Raw genomic sequence first — 23,538 nt, forward strand, 5'->3', positions numbered from 1 at the left:
GGGTGCATCCACACATGAGATGCAAGTTGACGCTAGGGTCGCAAGCCCTTTTTCCGGTTCCGTCCATTTCTGGCCGTTACTCAATGAAAAGCGGAACCCGGATATGTGCTTCAGACACGCATCGGGACGGTCTTTCCGGTTTTTCCTATAACATGGGAGTGGATGGGACTTCGGACTTCCGAGCGTCAACTTGCATCTCATGTGTGGATGCACCCCTTAGCGGTGAGATGACAGCATGACGCGACTCTCTCTTATACGGCTCTGGAAACAGGAACTCAGTTAGGCTCCTCCCCTTCCTTAGTCCACTTCCTCCCGGGTGCTTCTGTGTACAACATTACATGTTTAAGGCAGTGGTGCTAACAGATTCTGCTGTTTAATAGCCTTGAGAGATTACATTGAAGTAACAAGAGAGATGATAATATGCAGGACATGCTGAACTGGGACCCCCCAAAATAATCATATTTGAACTGGGGAGTCCGGACCCCCCAAAATAATATTTGAGGAATTACATTTAGTTTGACTTGGTTTCCACAGATAAACATTGTGAAAATAGTCGATCTACAAGCTGCGAGGCGTTGTGAGCTTGTAGATTTTCAAATCGTTTACCTCCCGATATCATTTGACAATTTGGCCAATGTTTGATCAGTTTGAATAGTATAGTTTGTTGATTGCTTTTGATGCAGGAATGGTCTTTTACTTAGTAAGTCCTTAAATTGTCACTTCATCTGGGGGGACCCCCAAAATCTGGTGGTATCCCGGCCCCCAGGTTGAGAACCACTGCTCTAGTGACTGCAGATGGGAAGCTGGCAGGGCAAAAGAAGTGGCTGGTGACTCCATAAGGAAACGTAGTTGTTTACACCCTTCTCCGACTAACCAGTAGGGGGCAGCAGTGACCGTGACTACACAGTATGGAGTGGAACTGGCAGCAACTCGATTAGGAGGAATAAATTAAATAAATTGCCTTATTACAAAAGGTACCTCAAAGTCAAAGTTTGAGTTCTGATTCCCAATGACCACGCTCAGGCATGCTGCTACATAGTAGAATTGTTTATTATAAAAGACTGTACATTAATTTCTCAATTAACATATTATATATACAAATTAAGGGCAGAGAGATCAAGATTCAACATTTCTACCCAAAGAAAAATTAAGCTGGAACACTTGGTTTTTGTTTGATATAGACTAAAAGCAAACAGACAGGAATTATCAAGGCATTAGCTGTAAATATCCGGCAAATGTAAAACGGCAATGAATGCAGTTAAATGATTCAAAGGAGGAACAAATCATAAAGAGTGGAGATCTGTTACTGTACATAGTAAAGGAATCAGCCATTTTCAACTTGCATTAGAAAAAAAAACCTAGTCAAAACATCTTGTTACGAGAAACTGTGACTTAAGGCTGGGTGTTAAAGCCAGGGTTCCCACACATTTTTTAACAATGAATTTTCTAAACTGTTCTATAACTTTTCCAAACTGTTTCACCCCGTTTCCAGGCCTATTATAGCAATCATACTTAAACCAGTGTGCTATCAATGCACCAAGACAGAGCGAAGGTGTCACGTGACAAAAAGAACAGATCTACAAGCTAACAACGTATCACGTAGCACTGCATTTTACCATGTTAAGACAAAAACAATGTATTTCGTCACTATCAGGCAGAAACCTCCATATGTTTTTTGTGTTTTTTCGTAAATTAACGCCCTACTTGATTATACTACAGCATCACACAAAAGCATCAAAAGTAGTAGATCTACAAGCTCGACCTTGTAGATCTGCTACTTTTGAATTTGAATCCTGAAGAGTAACAGTTTTGACATTATGAGGTTTCCACCCGACAGAGACGATATCCAAACATTTTCCAAAACATTTGATTAATTCCAAACCTTCTCCAGCCCTGAAAACATTTTTTTTTTTTCTCATTTCAAAATATTTATACCAGGAATTTCATAACCGTGGGAACCCAGTAAAGCCATATATAAGAGCCACAAGAAGGTGAAAGAATAAAACATTATGGCATCAACAATGACTTCATAGACCTGAGTTATGAAACCGATGCCCTACAGTTAAAATATAAGGGGGAAAAATTATACAGAAAAAAATAACTTTTTTTCTTCTGGGTTGATGACTGTAGAAGAGGTATACGAGTTGTCATGTTGGTCTCCGTTGATGATTTCTGAAGTGTATTAAACGGCAGTGTTATTATGTGGGTTCTGGCAACACGGTAACAGGAAGAGTGGGCACTATTAAGGAGAAGTGGGCACCTTGATGTAAAATTGGCTATTTTCCTCCCAAAATGTTACAAAATAAAATATTGGGAAAACAGTCTAAACCCATTAACGCATCTGTGTAATTTTAAGATTTATTTGGCTATTTTTGAAAAATCTTGGAAATTTGAGCAAATCTTTGAATATATTAAAAATTTTAAGCCAACATTTGTAACTCAAATCTTTGCTTCTGGGGGTCCTTGGAACAAAATATTTTGAGATGGGGGGTCCGCGGCCAAATACATATAATTGCGGGGGTCCTTGACAGAACCACTGCTATACACGATTAGCATATGCTTGAATATTAGCCAATTAAGGCCTAATATTTGTACTATAATTGCAAACAAATTGCTACGAAACCTGTTTATCCAATCATTTTGGGCATAAACAAGAAGTTGAAGGATACATTTAGGGTCTGATAATGATGTACCTGTTGTCTATGTTCAAATCATGAATACTTTATATTACTCCAGACAATTTTTCCAATATTGTATATTTTTTTTACATTTTTGATAAAATAGCCAATTTTAGATCAAGGTGCCCAATTCTTCCTTAGAGCCCACTCTTCTTGTATCCGGCATACATATCGTTGCCGTGGGTTTGGAAACCTTTGCATTATAATATTCAAAACAAACATTTGTGCGTCACTCTTGAATGATGAAGTATAGGACATTAATTTATGAAAAAAAAACATTTTACAAAGTTGAAATATGGAGATACAAGGTTTCTTGCCCGTCAGCAACAATATCCGTTCTTTATTATAATCATGGTCCTTTTTACCAATAGTTAACATTGATATTGATAACAGTTGATATTTATCCTAGTTATTAACATACATTTTGCTTTGGATTAATAAAAAAAAATATTAACAGTGGTGTCACACACACAAAAAAAAAAGATATTAGGCTGAAATGGTCCAAAAAAATTGGAATGTGTTCTATTGTCAGGAATTTTATGAAATTATGGATCAAAATGCTACGCTCTCTATTGTATTATGTGGTTTGTGATTAGTTGTAAAGAACCGTTCAAATTTCACTGACTTCAAATATTTATATTTTAATACAAAACTCAGCGCTTAGAAAACAAAAAATATCATTGGCGTCTAAACAAATTAACCTCTCGAGTCTAAACAATTCAGTGATTTCAACAATAAAATAACCTAAGATGGCGTGTGTACATTTTACAACATAAATGGAAGCATAAACGTTAACCTTTACACAATTACATCCTTTTTTAGAGTTCTGCATGCTGCATCAATGCCAAGACTGTGTCTTCAGAAACACTGATATACAATAATATGGATGGACAGACAATCTGTGGTTAGTGAAGTTTCTTAAAACACATTAAGCATCCGTGTCATTTCTCGATTTCTTTGGGCTATTCAAAAATAGCAGATCTACAAGCTCATAGCGCGGCACCGAGTGCCGCGCTATGAGCTTGTAGATCAGATTATTTTTATTTTTATTGTGAACATTAGCGCAAATCTTTGAATATATATATATTTTTAACTCAAATCTTTGCTTCTGGGGGTCCCTGGAACGAGGGTCAGCGGCCAAATACATATAGATTTTAGGTCGTCCTGGACATGAAAACTTTATAAATATATCAGAAAACCGAAATATATAGCAACATACCTTTTTTGTTAGGATTTAGAAGACATTTGGTAGAATCCCCCAGAAGCAAAGATTGGAGTTAAAAATGTATATTCGTACTATATTCAAAGATTTTGCACACATTTTCTCGATAAAAAAAAAAAAAATTGCAGATCTACAAGCTCTGAGCTTGTATATCTGCTATTTTTGAATAGCCAAAGAAATCTATATAATGACACAGATGCGTTCCCGGTCTTAATGGGTTTTAACAGGAGGGCCAAATTAGATCGAGGGCGAGGAGTCGGAAAATAATGGCACCATTGTTGAGTAAAACCTTGATCAGATAATAGTGAGACAGAATAATCCTTAAACCGGGGGAAACGAGATCAGACGGCTTAAGAAAAAAACTGGTACAGTATAATATAATTGACATTCATTGAATTTACACTACAGAGACCCAATTGGCTGCAGCTCAACATTATTATATATATATACACAACTAACAAGAACACTTTCACTGAAGGTGAATAATACATTAATTAATTTGATCATGTTTGCCTTCCAGCGAGGAGGAGGACATTTCAATTTTCATTTTGTTCCATCGAAGCTGATATACTTAATATTCACATGGAATTAAAGGGCTAGTTCAGCCCTAAAATTACTTTTTTTTTCAATCCATTAGTCATGGATATTTTTCTGTTTTTGTCGCATTCCTAAGCCAATAATTTGATGACCAGCGGACTGGTATAGGCAGCGGTTCCGGTAGGAGACACAAAGGAGGCGGTCATCAAATTATTGGCTTAGGAATGCGTCAAAAACTAAAATATATCCCATGAATTCAAGTCTAAAAAAAAAAGTAATTTTGGGGGTGAACTATCCCTTTAAGAAACAAGCTTGATTGGGATGAATGCTCTCTATGCTGAATCATTGTGCAGGCAGGAACGCAGTTAATGTACGTAACATCCTTCGGTTTGTGCCAACAACCATCTCTTTGGAAAAGTCCCCAAAAAGACAGCAAATCCATGTGAGCAAAAGAGAGGGCAGTCCAATCTTTTAAAAACCTTTTATACCTAATTTATGCTCCAGTCGTGCGACAAAAACGTTATGACTCGGGGCTTTTACACATTTCATATTATGTTCCCCCCACAAAACCCACCCGCCCGCCCGCCCATATAACACCAAAAATAAACTAAATAGATATATATTTATTTTCCATTTAATCTGCATTTTTATCGACGAGGGGGAAGGAGAACATTCTGTCATATCAGTAAAAAAAAAGCACATACTGTAACGGCTTGGCTTATGCATCTTATAGAGCCAGTCTGCTGTTAAAGGAGAATTCTGCCCCATGTTTTTATTACCTTTTATATGATATTATCATATCCTAGGACGAGTGGTATAGTAGAAAAATGTCACAACTCTATCCCGAGTCCACCTCAGCTAAAAACATGAGCGGATGGGCCATGCGCTAAATCAGGGGTCTTCAACGTTTTCAGGCCAAGGACCCCCTAGCTGAGAGAGATGAAGCAGGGACCCCCTACTCTATATTGTATACAATTGTGTTTCAGATTAAAGTTTTTTTTTTTTTTACTTAGTCTGCTCTTTTCGGCTAATGTTCCCCTCAGAAAAGGAATTCTAGGGTTCAAGTGGTTAATGTAAAAAAAACTAAATCCTATCACACAAAGATTTGGCGGCCCCCCTGTAGTAGCTCTGAGGACCCCCTAGGGGTCCCGGACCCCCTGTTGAAGACCCCTGCGCTAAATCGTGTATTTATATCGCTTGAAAAAAAAAATGATATTCATAATGACCGAAACCTCGCCACAGTGTTTTTTTATCCAAAATGGGCCACCATAGTTTTTACAAAAGGACTTGGGTGAAATCACGGCGTGAAATCTCGTCTTGTGAAACTTCCGGAGGGAAGCATCTAACACAAACACTGTGGAGAGTTTTCTGTCAATATGAACGTCAAATTGTTTTTTTCCGAGCACGTTTTTAGCTGCGGTGGACTAGGGATGGAGTTGTGACATGTTTCAACAGTACCACGCGTCCTAGGATATAGTAATATCATATAAAAGGTAAGAAAAACTTAGTCCGAAATTCTCCTTTAAGTTCTTCTTGCGTCTCTGTGTGGACGATATGACTGAATAAATAAAAACGGTGAGTTGGCACACGCTGTTGGCGCGGCGGCTGTGCCAACCTCTTCAGTCGGCGTAGTGCATGATGGACTCCACGTAGTTGCCCGGGAAGAGGCCGGTGGTGCCGCCGCTGACGCCCTCATACCAGCCGTCGTCGTTCTTCTTGATGATGTAGATGATGGCGCCCTCCATGAACGACAGCTCGTCGTCTTTGTCCTTGCAGTAGTCGTAGATGGCGACCACTGAGGTAAAGGAGAAGAAGGTGTTTAACGGTTCACGTTTTAAGCGCCTTGGCAGATGCAGTGTTGATTTTGACAGCACATTTTTATTTAGTTTTAGTCTTTTGAATAAAATCCCATTTAGTTTTAGTCATATTTTAGTCATCTGAAATGTTTTAGTTTTTGTCCAGTTTTAGTCGACTAAATATCATAAGATTATAGTCGACTAAATCTACAGTTGATTTAGTCGACTGAAATGTATTTTGGGGCGGTGCCTTGATGGCGTCATAATGGCTGATTTTACACTTGGTTGCATGCTGAGAATAGCCGATCTACAAGCTCACAACACGTCGCAGCGCCACGCGTTGTGAGCTTGTAGAGCGCAACACCCAAACGCAACCAAACAAACTCGTCTTTTAGTTCTACTGGATCTGTTCTCCACTAGTCCCTCACTAACATTTTTGTTTTTATTTTGTTTTTATTTCGTTTTCATTTCGTTTTCGTCAGTAAAAAAAAGGTAGTCGACCAACATTTTCCGTCGTAGTTTTATTCGACAAAATCAACACTTGGCAGATGATTAACCTCTAAAAGTGACTTTGAACTAGTGTAATGGTCAAATAATTTCACTACTTGCAATGTTGCTGACCAGCAAACACCTTGAAGTCACTATATGAAGTGCCTTGCTAAAGGGCAACTCGCAATTCGATGAGGAAGTTCCAGGGATTCCAGAAATTAATATTGAGCGTTCTAGAGTTGGAAAAATTGCAGATCTACAAGCTCAAACACAAACTACATCACATCACGCCCTATAGGGCATAGCAGTTAGGCAGCCATTTTGTGGTTCCAAAAATACTTATATCAATTATTTTAAGCCTGGAACCAAAGCCATCTAGGCTCCTGGTCAGTGGTGGAAAAAGTACTCAAATGGTTTACTTAAGTAAAAGTATCAATACTGTAATGTAGAAGTACTCTGTTACAAGTAAAAGTCCGGATTTTTTTTTTTACTTGACTAAAAGTACAAAAGTATTGGAATCAAAATGTACTTAAAGTACCAAAAGTGAAAGTACTAAAATGTTTGAAAATAGCCGATCTACAAGCTCACAACGCGTCGCATCGCGACGCGTTGTGAGCTTGTAGATCGGCTATTTTCAAATAGCCTAGGTATAAAATAGGGCTGAAGTGGTTAATGTATGTTTCATAATGTAATAATTTATATCTGCAAAGTAACTAGTAACTAAAGTTTTCAAATAATTGTAGTGGAGTAAAAGTACAATATTTGCCTCTGAGATGTAGTGGAGTAGAAGTAAAAGTATTAAACATTGGAAATACTCCATTAAAGTAAAACTACTTCAAAATTGTACTTAAGTACAGTACTTGAGTAAATGTACTTAGTTACTTTACACCACTGCTCCTGGTGAATCATGACCATAACCAGGAGCCTGGGTGGCTTTGGTTCCAGGCTTAAAATAATTTATATAAATATCTTCGGAAAGAAAATCCATTTTGGCCTCCATGGGGTGACTAATCGATAGGAAAAAATATATATTTTTGGGGTGAACTATCCCTTTAATGTTTTTGTTCCTTTTCGAGGCGCACCTTTCTCGATGTAGTTCTTGGGCGCCCACATGGGGTCCCCGTCGGCGTAGGGGTCGTTGTAGTGCACCACGGCGGCGTCGGGGTCGTGTTCGCCGTCCTCGCCGTCACCCTCCTCGTAGTCCACGGGAGGGGGCGGCGGAGGGGGCGGAGAGTCGTCAAACAGGGGCAGGTCATCCGGAGGGGGAGGGGGAGGAGGAGTGGGCGTGTCTGCAACTGTAGGGAATAAGAGCCATGAAACAAGACGGACACGTATGCGTGGCATGCTCCACACGCTACCAGGCGTGATTTGGTTTAACTCTTTAAGACCTGAGAACGCATCCGTGTGTCATTTTTAGATTTCGTTGGGCTATTAAAAAATAGCAGATATACAAGCTCATAGCGCGGCACTCGGCCGCGCTATGAGCTTGTAGATCTGCTATTTTTGAAAAATCGTGAAAAATGTTGTGCAAATCTTTGAATATATATATATATTTAAAGCGAGCATTTCTAGCTAAAATGTTATTGCTTCTGGGGATTCTACAAATGTCTTCTAAATCAGTTTAAAACAGTTTTCTGAAACACTTATGTTGCTATAATATTAATGTCAGTGTCAAGGAGCCCCACAACGATATGTATTTGGCTGCGGACCCCCATCTCAATTTTTTTTCCAGGGACCCCCAGAAGCAAAGATTTGAGTAAAAAACAATTGCTTTATAGATATATATTCAAAGATTTGCAAAAAAAAAAACACGATTTAAAAAAAAATAGCAGATCTACAAGCTCATAGCGCGGCACTCGGTGCCGCGCTATGAGCTTGTATATCTGCTATTTTTGAATAGCCAAAAGTATAAAATATGGATAAAGTGGTTACACAGATGCGTCCCCCGGTCTTAAAGGGTTAATAAGACGGCAAAAGAATCATGCATAATAATCAATTAAACGAAGGGAGGGACATGCAAAAACATGTTAAAAAATACATTTGAACATAAAGCTTCTCAAGTGTTTTATACAGTATATATCCCTACTGATTTCACTGTGAAGTTGTATTCATGCACACACACAGAAATCGCTCCATATTTTCCCTACGCTGAGCTCATGTTAGTTAGAAAAGGCAGTGGGAAGGAAAAGTCTGTCATAAACAGCCGTTCTTCAAAATGTGTTAAATCACCTCATTTGACTCAATGACTTGAACAGAACTCAAACTGTTTGTCAGTAAAGATTGCATTGCTATTGGAAGATATCGGTTGGTATTGCAAAATGCCACCAGGGGGCAGCAGAGTGTCCCCTGGAATTACAACCCACATTATTTTTGTCCACACCTACAGTAGTCATTTATCTTAAATTCAAATCCTACAAGTGTATATACAGCACACACACACACACACACACACACACACACACACACACACACACACACACACACACACACACACACACACACACACACACACACACACACACACACACACACACACACACACACACACACACACACACACACACACACACACACACACAGCAAGCTTGAATATTATATTCATATCTTTTATAAACTAGTATAAACTAGAAGCACTTCCAGAATCACATCAACAGCGCATCAAACTTAATTATTTTATCAAGGACAAGATCATCCTACACATTTGTTGTAACTGGAATTAAACCTAGAAATAAATAAATCCCAAAACAAGGATGTTTAAGGATTGTAAGGACAAGAGAGAAGACAGTAAATGTCCTTGTTTTTTTTAGGTACCCTCTTTTTATGTATTACTTTTGTATTCTTGAAGCTTACAGTAGATCTATCTGTTATCTGTCCTGTGTTTGTCCTGCCGTGTTGCTATGACAACGTAAATTCCACTTGCAGCAGAATCGATAAAAAAGATCCATCTACGAGATGATTGAACCAGTCAGATACCTTTTTATGAACAAAATTGCGTCTTTGATGATTGCATGTTAGTAATGCAGCATTGATTTGATGATCGACGAGGGTGAGACACATGCTAGACAGACAAAAGGAAGAGACAGGGAACGAGCAACAATGCATGCAGAGGTGTTCAGTAAACAGACAAGACAGACCAGTGTTGATTTTGACAGCACATTTTGATTCAGTTTTAGTCATAGTCTTTTGAATAAAATTCCATTTTGTTTTAGTCATATTTTAGTAATCTGAAATGTTTTACTGTTAAATATCTAAAGATTAGACTAAATATCATAAGATTACAGTCGACTAAATCTACAGTTGTTTTAGTCGACTTAAATGTATTTTGGCGGTGCCTTGATGGTGTCGTAATGGCTGATTTTACACTTGGTTGCATGCTGAACATAGCCGATCTACAAGCTCACAACACCCCGAGCACAACCAAACATAAAATGACTTGTCTTTTAGTTCAAATGGATCTCTTCTCCACTAGATCCCTCACTAACATTTTAGTCTAGTTTTGACAAAATTGTCAATATATTTAGTGTACTTAGTCTCAGTCATCATAGCTTAGTTTTTATTTAGTTTTCGTCAGTGATAAAAGTTAGTCGACAAACGTTTTTTTGTCGTCGAAATCAACACTGAGACAGACAGACAGACAGACAGACATAGAGATTAGGGTGCGGATGATATGGATGGTCTGGTCTGGGCCTTCTCTCTGCACTTACTGCTCTCCTGCATCCTGGCCACAAAGCCAGTCAGTGGGATCTGTGGAGTCAGCTGGGCCATGGGTGGAGGAGGGGGGGGCGATAGACACTGAAAGCCAGCACAGAGAGAGAGAGACAGAGAGAGAGAGAGAGAGAGAGAGAGAGAGAGAGAGAGAGAGAGAGAGAGAGAGAGAGAGAGACACAGAGAGACAGAGAGAGAAAGAGAGAGAGAGAGAGAGACAGAGAGACAGAGAGAGAGAGAGAGAGAGAGAGAGAGAGACAGAGAGAGAGAGACAGAGAGAGAAAGAGAGAGAGAGAGAGAGAGAGAGAGAGAGAGACAGAGAGACAGAGAGACAGAGAGACAGAGAGAGAGAGAGAGAGAGAGAGAGAGAGAGAGAGAGACAGAGTTGACAGAAAGAATGGGAGCGAAAGAGTGAAAGGTGAGAGGAAAAGAGGATGACGTTGGAGAAAAGAGGAAGAGAAAACACAAGCCACATCAGTCACCAAGAATGGATAGGAGAATGTTAAAGGAGTAGTTCGCCCCAAAAAATTACACACCCCTTGAATTCATGGAGTTTTTTTTATTTTTTGTCGCATTCCTAAGCGAATGATTTGATGAAATTGGTTAGGAATGCGACAAAAACTAAATAATCCCCATGAACTCAAGGCTTCGCGGCGTGTGTAATCGATAGAAAATAAGTCATTTGTTGGGTGAACTACTCCTTTAACAAAAAAACAAAAAAAAAGAGTGCTTCCCCCGATCCCAAGCAAAACGATACCGACAGACAAGACAAAGACAGTGAGGGAAAAGTGTAAAAACCCACACATAATCCCAGTGTAGTGAGATTACTCACATCCACCACACCCAGACAGTCAGACAGTGTGATGTGAAACAGGACGGTGACACGGTGAGATTAGACACGCGTGTTCGTGCCGTGCGGTGACAGGGTGACACTGTGATGCTGCTGCTGCTGAAAAGTTGGGAGCGATGTTTGTTGTGACCGTGACGGGATTTCCTCATGGTATCTATCTGCTGGTCACGGAGATTTGGACGATATAAACCCGGGGGGGGGGGATTAACTGAGACGTGGGATTTATCCTCCGTTCACACAGCAACGTCTTGAAGTGTTGATTTAACTCAAGACTGTTGCACCCATTTAAACCAGTCTTTGGACCAATTCAAATTAAATGACTACTTGTGACCAGAAGGAGGCGCTGTGCTGCACAATACCTCTGTCTGTCAGCCTCATGCGTAATCCCTGTAAATCAGTGTCTCTCAACCTTTTCAGGCCGCGACCCCCCCAAAATAAATCATATTTGAACTGGGGACCCCCCCACCCCGATTCCACAGATAACTATTGTGAAAATAGCCTATCTACAAGCTTACAACGCCTCGCAATGCAAAGCTTGTAGATCGGCTATTTTCATTTTTTTTTGCCTCTTTCTTATATTATTTGACAATTTGGCCAATGTTTGACCAGTTTTTAATGTTATAGTTTGTTGATTACTTTTGATGCAGTAATGCTATTTTTTTATTAATTGAATTTTTTTCTTAGGTATTAAAAGGGTCTTGAAAGTCCTTAAATTTCACTTTACTGTCACCTGGGGACCCCCTCAAAATCATGTGGAGACCCCTCTGGGGGTCCTGACCCACATGTTGAGAACCACTGCTGTACATGGCCACTTAAAATAACTTAATAGGGTTCAAAGGTAATTAAATAAGTAAGGGACGTGGTCAGTAATGGCCATTAAAATTGAAGTTTTCAGACCTAACCAATCTTTATGCATTCCTACACAGTTCTACAAGTGTAAGTACATAAATAAATATATTCATCTCCAGAATCAAGTGCCAGTAACATCATATTGAGATTCTGTACATGCGCCACATCAGAACGGGGGAATCTAATATCATTCAGGTTGAAGATGCCTGCACAGATCCATGAGTTAATAGGCTCTATGCACACTTGCACAGCATCCATATTGTAAAGAAATTGGGCCTCTTCTTACTTCCATCACAGGTGTTACCAATGATACTAATGAAGGCTCTGTTCCATTCTGGTCAGGGTGCTGATATTGTCCATGTTGGCTCACTAGAAACATTCCATGTTGGTTCCCAAATGGCCCCTTGTGGTGGGTGTGTAACTCTGAGAGTGTACAAATGGGTCCATTTGTACACTCTCAGAGTTATGGGGGTCCTTGAAAATAAGACGACCACTGTGCCACACTAAATGGGATAGAGCCTTAATTTGTATTATTGGTAACACCTGTGAAGGAAGTAAGGAAGGGGCCCAATTCATTCCCAATATGGATGCTGTGCATAGAGCCAATTGCCTTTGATACGTCTTCCTTCTATTTCAAATGTCACAGTGTTCACTGTTGTTAGAATCTTACAGGTACAGGTTCTCCCTTAGGAGGTTCCAAACACCACCAGGTTTAGAACACTGTCTGTAAACTGGTCTGCTTCTCAAACATCAGACAGTGTTATCCTATTTCTACAGTCAGGGCCAAAGCAAGGACAGAACCCAAAAATAATCCCCCCCAAAAAATAAAGCTTAAAGTCAGTCAGTGGGACAACCTTGGGATGCGGGTCACCTTGTGGAGCTTAAAGTACCACAGTTTAGACCAGTATTTCTCAACCAGACGCGTCACAGATCACACGGGCGTAGTTAGGCCTCGTCTGTTTGGAGGTACTGCAGTAAAACATTGTAACTTTAAACGGTAGTTTTTAAGTAACCTTTTAACCCTTCCATTGTGTTAGGGTCTTTTTTGACCCCGTTTTCAAGTTTGAATAGGTAAAAAGTACCCTTTACATTTCTTTATTGGAACGAGGCTTCATGATATCCTCAGAAATAGCCATTTTAACGCAACTAAATTATTTATCATCATTTTAATTAATTCTGGTGGTATCAAAAAAAAAAGTGACACTTGTGGTGTTAGGGTCCGAAATGACCCGGCAAAGAAGTGTGGCTCAATTCCCCCCCAAATTGTCAATATTCAATGTTTACATGTTTGAGAGTGAGAGGGACTAAAGTTTGAGTTTATGAAAAATAAATGACTTTTTACCTTCTATGGTATACGGGTCATTTCGGACCCTAACACCACTAGTGTCACTATTTTTAATAATTTTAACATTTTTGAATGTTAAAAAACGAAAACAAGTATTTTTTTAATTTATTTTTTTTGGAAGTGTGTTCTAATTATTATTCTTAATTATTCTATTGTAGCTAGATAACATCATTATCCATTGCCTTCATTATAGGAAATTTAATGAGTGAATTTTTACATTTTTATAATAGAAAACGAGATATATTGAAAGATGAAACCCTAGCCCTAACCCAGCATAATATTTTAAAAAGTGTTTACATGGATATGAATGCATTACAAGTCAGCTATGAGGTGGGAGAAAAAAAATTATGAAAATACTTATTTTTTTTAGTATTTTGGGCTGATTTAAATCACGGGTCAAATTTGACCAGCTAACACCACAAGTGGATGCAGTTTTCTAACACAATGCAAGGGTTAAAGTCGAAAGCCGACCGAGGACGCTTCCATACAACGTGAGACCCGACGCGTCAGCGTACCCACCGCCCATTCAACAGCAGGTTTTTCGGCAACGGTCGACGCTTTCCGACACTTGGCGCCGACGACGTCGGTGCGATGGAGAGCTAACCTTAACATAGCCAACTCCCACATGTAACAATGTGAAGCACAAAACGTTTTAACTTTCAACCTGGCATCCCTTATCGGTTATGTCATTGTCAAAAATGGTCAAAATCTTGTACACACACGCACACAAAAACCTGTGTGCATGAGTGAGTGTGTGTGTGTGTGTGTGGGGGGGGGGCCTCAGCTATTGTCAGATGTAAGAAGGGGCGGGGGGAAATGTGTGGGAACCGCTGGTAGTCTAATGACTAATGAGATTAGGCTGTGATGTACAGCAAAGTACATTATTATTATTACATGGGATACTTCAAAGTATGCTTTTAGGCAGTGGTGGAAAAAGTACTCAAATTCTTTACTTAAGTAAAAGTACCAATACTGCAATATAAAAATACTCTGTTACAAGTAAAAGTCCAGAATTAAAAATGTACTTGAGTAAAAGTACAAAAGTATTGGCATCAAAATGTACTTAAAGTATCAAAAGTAAAAGTACTAAATATTTGAAAATAGCCGATCTACAAGCTCACAACGCGTCGCGATGCGACGAGTTGTGAGCTTGTAGATCTGCTATTTTCAAATAGCCTAGGTATAAAATAGGGCTAAAGTGGTTAATGTATGTTTCATTATATCATAGTTTATATCTGAAAAGTAACTAGTAACTAAAGTTATCAAATAATTGTAGTGGAGTAAAAGTACAATATTTGTCTCTGAGATGTAGTGGAGTAGAAGTAAAAGTATTGGAAATCGGAAATACTCAAGTAAAGTACAAATACCTCAAAATTGTACTTAAGTACAGTACTTGAGTAAATGTACTTAGTTACTTTCCACCACTGCTTTTAGGTGAGGCAAAAAAGCTGCCAAGTCCACGTCTATCATAATCAGATATCGACTGTCTGTCTGTGTGTGTATCTGGTGGTGAATCCAAGGACAAGGCGTTACACATCAATACTAAAGACGTCCCCGTTTGCCAGACCAAGCAAAAAGCCTTAGGCTGCACTTTCAGACTTCCACAGAAAGCAGAAAGTCAATAATTCAGTCACGAAATTCAAGCTTGACCTTCAGGAGCACCAGCAGTGCTGTATTCAGTATTTATTGAATACAAACTGTTCTGTTCTGCCGGCTACGTTTCCCTGAAGCCGTGAGCTTCGTCTGCGTTTGCCTACTGTTGGACATTAAGTGATTTTTTTTACCAGCTTGCTCGAAGAGCGGGCTGGTCTAGGAACAGACAGAGCAACTAGTCAACACCTATGCGACACCTACGTGAGACCGTTTCGACTTTTTCCATCGTTGGCTGTCCTTTAAGCCAATGGGGAGACGTCCCATAGTCTGAACGGCGGACGTCCTCCCATGCTATGGCATCATGACCCTACCAGACACGCCTGCCTGACCTGGTGACAGCTCGCAAGTTGTCGCAACTTAACTATCAATTCCAGCTGAGTTTGGGCTGTTTTGGGTGCGTTTGAATTGCTACTCGTAAAAAATGCATGGAACCAAATGGACCCGAAAGGGTCTTATTTGTACCCTCTCAAAGTGAAATTAACACCGGTAAATTGCCGCTGGAATGGACGGGCAAGGGTCTTTTTTGTACCCTCTCTGAGTTAAATTAACACTGGTACATTGACGCTGTAGGGATCCTATGTGCAGAACTCGTTAGCCAAAAAAAGGTTGGATCGGGGCAAAAAAATTATGACATACGCTCCCAACACTTACCGCTGCCGACGTCGGTGCGGTGGAGAGCTACCTTAACAAGGGCTTGGAAAGGGGGGTTTGGGGGGAATGTCTTACTTGAGTTCAGACCATATCCCGGAGTGCCTCCGTTAATGTGAGGCTGTTGCTGTTGTTGCTGCTGCTGCTGAAGCTGCTGTTGCTGCTGAAGCTGTAGTTGTTGTTGCTGCTGAAGCTGAAGCTGCTGCTGCTGCAAGGAGTACTGGGAGGTGACCGAGGGCGCCCGCCGGTAGGTGCCCGTGGCCGAAACCATAGAGACGGAGGAGTTCGAGGAGTTGTGCCGCGAGATCTGCCGCGAGATGGTCCCAAACTGGGACATGGGGACGGGGCCCAGACCCGGCCCGGGGGCAACCACTAAGAAAAAACACCCAAGGGATGGGCAAAGGATGGGGGGAGGGGAGGGGGTTAGAGGGGGGAGGGGGATTAGGCAGATGAGATAGGAAGGGAGGATGAGTGGATAAGGAAAGAGAGGAGAAACAGAGAGTACCCGGAATAATGATTAGTAAGATTGCAAAAGAACAGATTTTGTTTGACTATTTAACCACATGAACCCTAGCGTCTTTATTCGGGGTAGGCCAACATTTGGTGAACCTTTAGCCAAAGTAGCAGATCTACAAGCTCACAATGCATCGTGTTGTGACGCATTGTGAGCTTGTAGATCTGTTATGTTTTGTGTAGAGGGGGAAAAGGGGAGGGCGCCAAGTATTTAGGGTTTAAGTGGTTAAAAACATTGATCGGGTTCCCAAACCTGCGGAGAAGAAGATTCCATCAACATCATCCACCAATGAGATCACAGAGAGAGAGAGAGAGAGAGAGCAAAGGGGAAAAGCCAACATAATAATGATTGCATTTTGGTAATAGTGTTAAAAAAGGGCATATTTCAGAGAGCACGACTGAAACAACACAACTCCCCCCGAGGGAGCCTTGAATGGACCTGCACTTCAGATGCACTTAAGACTTTTAACCAGACAGAATGGAACAGAAGAGGCTCAGATAACCCAGAGAGAGAAGCAGCAGAGGAAAACTAATGGAGGCAGAAAACACAGACTACCCCTCGGCCTGATCTTGCAGGCTACTAACAAGCTCCGTTTTTTTAGCACCATGCTCTTAGTCTTTCCTCTGAATTCCTACTGGGCCGGCAAGAGGCTCATACTTTACTTACCATACTTTTAGGCCCGGAACCCCCAAAAAGTCACACATCCAACAAGCTTTGAACTGAGCAGATTGGACCTTCCGTTCCAGAGATAATGGCCAAAACATCTTGAAAACGGCCACTTTCACGTATTTTTTATCGCAGATTTTCGATAGAGTTTTGTCGCCCCTTTTTCTTTAATAACACAGGCTAGGAAGGTCGGACGGTGACAAACTACGGTAGATACCTGAGTAAAGTTCACTTTGGGGAGTTGAATTTCTTTTTTGAGCTTCTTGTGGATGTCGTATTAAAATGACCTTCTTCAGCCCTTCAGAAGTGCTATTAATTTCCTGTTGCAACGGAGTTTGAGACAAAGTGTTGAGACTTTCCGCTGACGACGTATTTCACACCTGGGCAACATGCCAAACGTTAAATCTTGGACCGCTGACATGTGCTATACCGAAATAAAGACTGCATCTACAACTACTGACAAAGCTGTATGTGCGTGCGTGTGCGTGTGCGCGCGTGTGCATGTGTGTGTGTGAGACAGAGAGTGAGAGAATAAGAGCGAGAAGAAGGGAGGAGAAGAGGGCTAGAGGAGAAGAGGGCTAAGCGATTCATTTTTGTATTACTTGGGCATTTCCTGTTGACAGCGCCAGATAACATAATCTCTCAGGAGAGGCTATGTGTTCTTAGGCTGTGTGTGTGTCCCACCAAAGCGTTTCTTCTTCTCCAGCTGAAAACACAAGTCGCTCGGCTCCCAAAAAAAAAGATAACGCTTCCAAATATTTGAACTCTCGGCAAGCAAATAAAAAATGCCACAACATGCACCTCGTCGCGCTGCTGGGTTTCCACGTGGCGTTCAACATTGAAAACAATTAAAAGCATAAGCTGCGCACAGGAAAATAACGGTCTTGGTGGACACCGTTCCTTAGACCGAGATGGGTGGGACCACAGGAAACAGCAGCAGACAAACCTACAAACAACACTTCATGAACGTCCTCCTGTTCCTCTTATGCCTCATTTACCCTTGGTTGTGCTTCATGTCGCACACAGCAGGCTAATAGACAAACGTGTCAGCTTGTAGATTTGTTATCTATATCTTATCCAATGGTGTAAAGTAATTAAGTAAATGTACTTAAGTACTCTACTTAAGTACAATTTTGAGGTATTTGTACTTTACTTGACTATTTCCTATTTCCAATACTTTTACTTCTACTCCACTACATCTCAGAGGCAAATATTGTACTTTTACTCCACTACAATTATTTGAAAACTTTAGTTACTAGTTACTTTACAGATATAAATCATTATATTATAAAACATACATTAACCACTTTAGTCCTATTTTATACCTCGGCTATTTGAAAATAGCTGATCTACAAGCTCACAACGCGTCGCAATGCGACGCGTTGTGAGCTTGTAGATCAGCTATTTTCAAACATTCTAGCACTTTTACTTTTGGTACTTTAAGTACATTTTGATACCAATACTTTTGTACTTTTACTCAAGTCAAATTTGAATACTGGACTCTTACTTGAAACAAAGTATTTCTATATTGCAGTATTGGTACTTTTACTTAAGTAGAGAATTTGAGTACTTTTTCCACCACTGATCTTATCTCTAAGAGGAAAAAGAGGAAAAAACAACAGCCACCTCTCATCGATCGACCTGCTGGTGAACCCGGTGTTTCATAATAACACAGGAGCGTCTTAAAAGGATTTAGTGTACTAGACACCAAAGGCTGTTGTAACAAGTTGTTACAACCATTAATTACAAGCATTGTGGGAAAAACAGGCGTGTAAAGTAATGACCAGTCAATAAAATCTTGTGCCACTCAATTATTTGGAGTGAATGAATCTCATCAATTATATCAGTGGTTCTCAACCAGTGGTCCGGGGACCACTAGTGGTCCTTGGGGGGGGGGTTCCAGAGGGTCCCCCAGCCAAATTAATAGTTAGGAACCAAATTGACCCTTATGGGTCTGTAACTCTGAGAGTTACATGAACACTAATGATGATGATACAGTGTAGATTGAGACCCCCAAGAAATAAAAAATGGTTGAGTCTCTGGCATATCTTTTCAAACGGGGGTCCGTGGGCTAATATGTGTCAATGTGGGGGGTCCTTGACACGAAAAAAGTTGAAAACCACTGAATTATCTGATTTTTTATTTTTTTTTAAAGGAAGAAGCATTTCAGACACATACTGTACCTGCAGGAAAGAAGTCTCTAAAGCTCCTTAGGCTGTATGAATGTGTTATAAAAACTGAATAAACATTCTTTCATTCTGTCTGGATTTTAGGCCCACAAAAAAAATGGATTTATTCTAATCTATTTAATTAACATTCGTCTCACGGTCCTATGTAAATTGTCCCAAGTTGAACACTTTATGCAGTTTAAGACTTCATACTTGCCCGGCTGGCCTTTGTGAAGCTTAAATATGATTGGAAGAGAATGAGGAAGTACCACCACCAGCACCGTAATCAGCCAGACACCGGACTGTGATTTTGGATAGAAAGCCAGACCCTTTCACTTCACCCAGACCCTTTCACTTCACTTCCTCTCACACACACACACACACACACACAGAGACAGACAGACAGACAGACAGACAGACAGACAGACAGACAGACAGTTATATTACTATACTTGTGAGGACATCGAAATTTTTTGGACGGCAATTTTATAATTACCATTTTGACAAAACTTTGGGCATTTTTAACTGTAAGCCTAAAGCCGAAAAATAGCAGATCTACAAGCTCACAACGTGTCGCATCGGCTAATTTCCGGTTTTGTGACATCGCTGCACAACTTAAGTATATATAATATAATCCTAACCCGAATATTTTTCTAATTCTAAACCCATCTATCTTTTTGAACCATAAAACAACCTTTGTTTTCTTCTTAGGACCAGCTAAATGGTCCTCACAACGTCTATTTCAGAAATTCTACAACTTGTGGGCAGGGCTTGGCATTAACTTTTTTGAGGCACTCTTTTTTTTTTTCTCCTTCAATTTGTCCGACGAACTACTAAGATTTTAATCTGCTCGTCCTTAATTGTTAATTACACGTCCAGGACAAGCGGACAAGCCTTAACCCACTAAGACCTGGAACGCATCTGTGTCACTTTAGATTTCTTTGGCTATTCAAAAATAGCAGATAGATCTGCTATTTTAGAAAAATCGTGATTGTTCTTTTTTCAAAAAACTGTTAGGATTTAGAAAACATTTTAAGAATCGGACTCAGACCTTAATGGGTTAATGTCGAGCCCTGTGTGGGGACATTTGGTTCTCACAAGTAGAGTAATACAAAAACAAACACACACTTGATACTGTACATACATTTCTGCACGCACTCACACACACAATGACACAAAGCAGGCATACACTATCTCTCTCTCTCTTTCTCTCTCTCTCTCTCTATACACTCTCTCACACACACACACACACACACACACTGACCGCCCCGCGGTCACAGACTCTCCTTCATGCATGGCTGCCATGGAGCAGACAGACAGACAGACAGACACCCAGTGGACCGACGGTGGGCCGGTCATCCACCACCCAGAGAGAGGAGAGAGAGGCTGGCGGTGGTCCGCCTCAGAGGGGTCTCACCTCCAGATGGTGCTGCCACTGGGGGGCTACTGAGCCCTGGCAGAGGAGGAGGAGCTGGTGGAGGTGGAGGAGGAGGGGGAGGGGGCGGAGCGGGCGGAGGAGCGCCCGGAGGAGGCGGAGCGCCCGGAGGAGCCGCCGCCCATGTGGAGGAGGGGACTGAAACGAGTCGATTATCCATTAATTCATTAATTGAGTTGATAACCTTATCGATCGATCGACTAATTGATAAGTGCTGTTTTTTTAGGACCGAAAGGAAAATTCTTGTTCGAAACCGAAAATGAGCGCAGAAACATCATTGCCTTGATGTGTATATAACATTCAATGAGCATCAGCTGGACACAGACACCTCCACTCTGCAGTGCTCTGTGGAGTCTGTCTCATTTCTCTCCAAAAGCCCTTGAATATGATGGAATATGATTACTGTGATTATGGTAAGCTCACATTTGATATCACACACACCATACCTGTAACTCTCACTAGCCCCCGCACCCCCCCCCCCCACAAAATCGATTAATCAATTAATAAAAAATACATTTAATCGACTAAATTCTTAACAGCAATTAATTGATTGCAGATTAATTGTTAACATCCCTAGTAGGTACAGGACATATTGGTGCTGATGCTGCTATTAGAATAACAAACAATTAATGTCATCCCGTATAGCCTTCAGTTTTAGCTCTTTTTGGGGGGGGGGGGGATACTTTTGCGGTATGCGGCATGAAACGAGTGTTGCCATGGTGATTAGTTTACTGGCAGAGCGCTGGATAAGTCCCGTTGTACACAAGACTGAAATATACACACACACGCGCACACGCACACACACACTCCTGACTTCAACTTGTTCGTTAAAAAAAAACAGCAATCTAAATAATTTCACGTTCAATTAGACTGGCTTCCTGGGGGAAAAGTTAGAGGCAGCAGTAGTAGTATAAGCATGTAAAAGCTCATGAATGCTTAATGCTACGCCTTAAAGCCTCTGGCCTCTAGGAAAAGGCGTTAGCTCAGGCTAAGCTAAGGCCCTGACACACGCTTGGCCTATTTACAGAGTGAGGTAACACATCAGTTGTGCTTTAGAACACAATGGCACCGCATAATCCCCCCGTCTGGTAAACATAGGCTTTGTGTCGTGTGTGTACGCTCAAAGATACCCCCCCCCCCCCAGGCTGCAAAGTACATTCATTCTTTAATATTAAGAACCGAGGCCTTCTAAATCCTGTAGTTCTCAAACTTTCAAGATTTGTCCAAAAATGCTCAAAAATTAGCTTTTTTTTTGTCAATGCGAAAATCTAAAATAACAGATGCTTTCCCAGTTTTAATGGGTTAAGTGTCAGCTCAGGTTAGAAATACTAGTATTATAAAATGAGAAGTTTAATTTCATATCGCCTTTGAGAGCCTTTTGTACATTTTATAGGTGTCTCTATGTTGGTTGTGTAATATTTCAAAAAAGGTTTATATTTCATAATAACAATCCATGGGGCGTTACTTTCATGCCTAAACTTGTAATCCTAAATGGACGATATTGCAGTCTTTTAGTTTGGGTCTATTGAGTATTAACCAAGGTGTCTTAAACACACAATAATAAAGAGAAAGCACACAATGAATATATCGTCTCCATCGGGTGAAAACCTCATTATGTCCAAAATGCTTCGCTTCGCACCGTGTGTCGAGCTTGATCAAGTAAGGCATTCATTTAGAGGTTTCTGCCCGACAACAACGGAACATATCTTGATACACCTTTGATGTAGGCCTCCAGGATATTGTGCTGTTAGACACTTGGGATCTTTGTGAAACACTTCAATAGGTTGACTCACACGTACAATACACCAGAATGAAATAAGACATCCTGGTTTGACACGGTCACAGAACTCAATGTTATCATAGAGGACACTATGGTTCTGTGTGTCTCACCTGGTCCAGAGTTGGGGAGGGAGGGGGTCGGCACGGCGATGGGGATGCCAATACCACTGCTACCACTGTTCTCCCTGCTGCTGCTGCCTCCACTACTACCACTGTGGGGGGAGAGAGAGAGAGAGAGACAGAGACAGAGAGACAGAAAGAGAGAGAGACAGAGAGAGAGACAGAGACAGAGAGAAAGACAGAGACAGAGAGAGAGACAGAGACAGAGACAGAGAGAGAGACAGAGACAGAGACAGAGACAGAGACAGAGACAGAGAGAGAGAGAGAGAGAGAGAGAGACAGAGACAGAGACAGAGACAGAGACAGAGAGAGAGACAGAGACAGAGACAGAGACAGAGACAGAGAGAAAGACAGAGACAGAGAGAGAGAGAGAGAGAGAGAGAGACAGAGACAGAGACAGAGACAGAGACAGAGAGAGAGACAGAGACAGAGACAGAGACAGAGACAGAGAGAAAGACAGAGACAGAGAGAGAGACAGAGACAGAGACAGAGACAGAGAGAAAGACAGAGACAGAGAGAGAGACAGAGAGACAGAGAGAGAGACAGACAGAGAGAGAGACAGAGACAGAGAGAAAGACAGAGACAGAGAGAAAGACAGAGACAGAGAGAAAGACAGACAGAGACAGAAAGAGAGAGAGAAAAAGAGAGAGAGAGAGACAGAGAGACAGAGAGAGAGAGAGAGAGAGAGAGAGAGAGAGAGAGAGAGAGAGAGAGAACAACATTTTTATTTAGGGCAACCTGCCATAACTACACAGAAGGTATCACAGCAGTTAGGCACACTTATTCCTGGGTGTGTGTGTGTGTGTGTGTGTGTGTGTGCGCATACACAAACACTCTCTCTCACACACACACACACACACACACACACACACACACACACACACACACACACACCTCTTCCTATAGAACTCATGGATTCTCACATTGACGTATAGGAAGTCAATAAGCGAGACGTTTTGCCAGGAATAGACTCAGGAATGTCAGCATGTACACTATGTCAGGCTCTGTGTGACCTCCAGCGTGACCCCCAGGGGTCTCTGTGTGGCCCCCAGGCGTAGTGTTGCCATGTCCGCTTGTTATAAGC

General features: G+C 41.1%; 1 protein-coding gene across 1 annotated transcript in view; it reads right to left on the reverse strand.

Moving 5' to 3' along the window:
* Positions 1 to 1,032: 1,032 nt before the first annotated feature.
* The window catches only part of abi1a (abl-interactor 1a), a 109,993-nt gene continuing 87,487 nt past the window's right edge, over positions 1,033 to 23,538 (reverse strand). Inside the window, 8 exon segments of the mRNA XM_080418099.1 lie at positions 1,033 to 3,659; positions 3,736 to 6,232; positions 7,805 to 8,017; positions 10,427 to 10,502; positions 10,504 to 10,514; positions 15,851 to 16,144; positions 20,538 to 20,693; positions 22,446 to 22,546. Of these exon segments, the coding sequence (XP_080274225.1) occupies positions 6,057 to 6,232; positions 7,805 to 8,017; positions 10,427 to 10,502; positions 10,504 to 10,514; positions 15,851 to 16,144; positions 20,538 to 20,693; positions 22,446 to 22,546 (1,027 nt within the window). The 3' untranslated portion in view covers positions 1,033 to 3,659; positions 3,736 to 6,056.

Source organism: Gymnoscopelus braueri, assembly GCF_963280865.1.
Source record: "Gymnoscopelus braueri genome assembly, chromosome: 21".
NCBI classification, from domain to species: Eukaryota; Metazoa; Chordata; class Actinopteri; order Myctophiformes; family Myctophidae; genus Gymnoscopelus; species Gymnoscopelus braueri.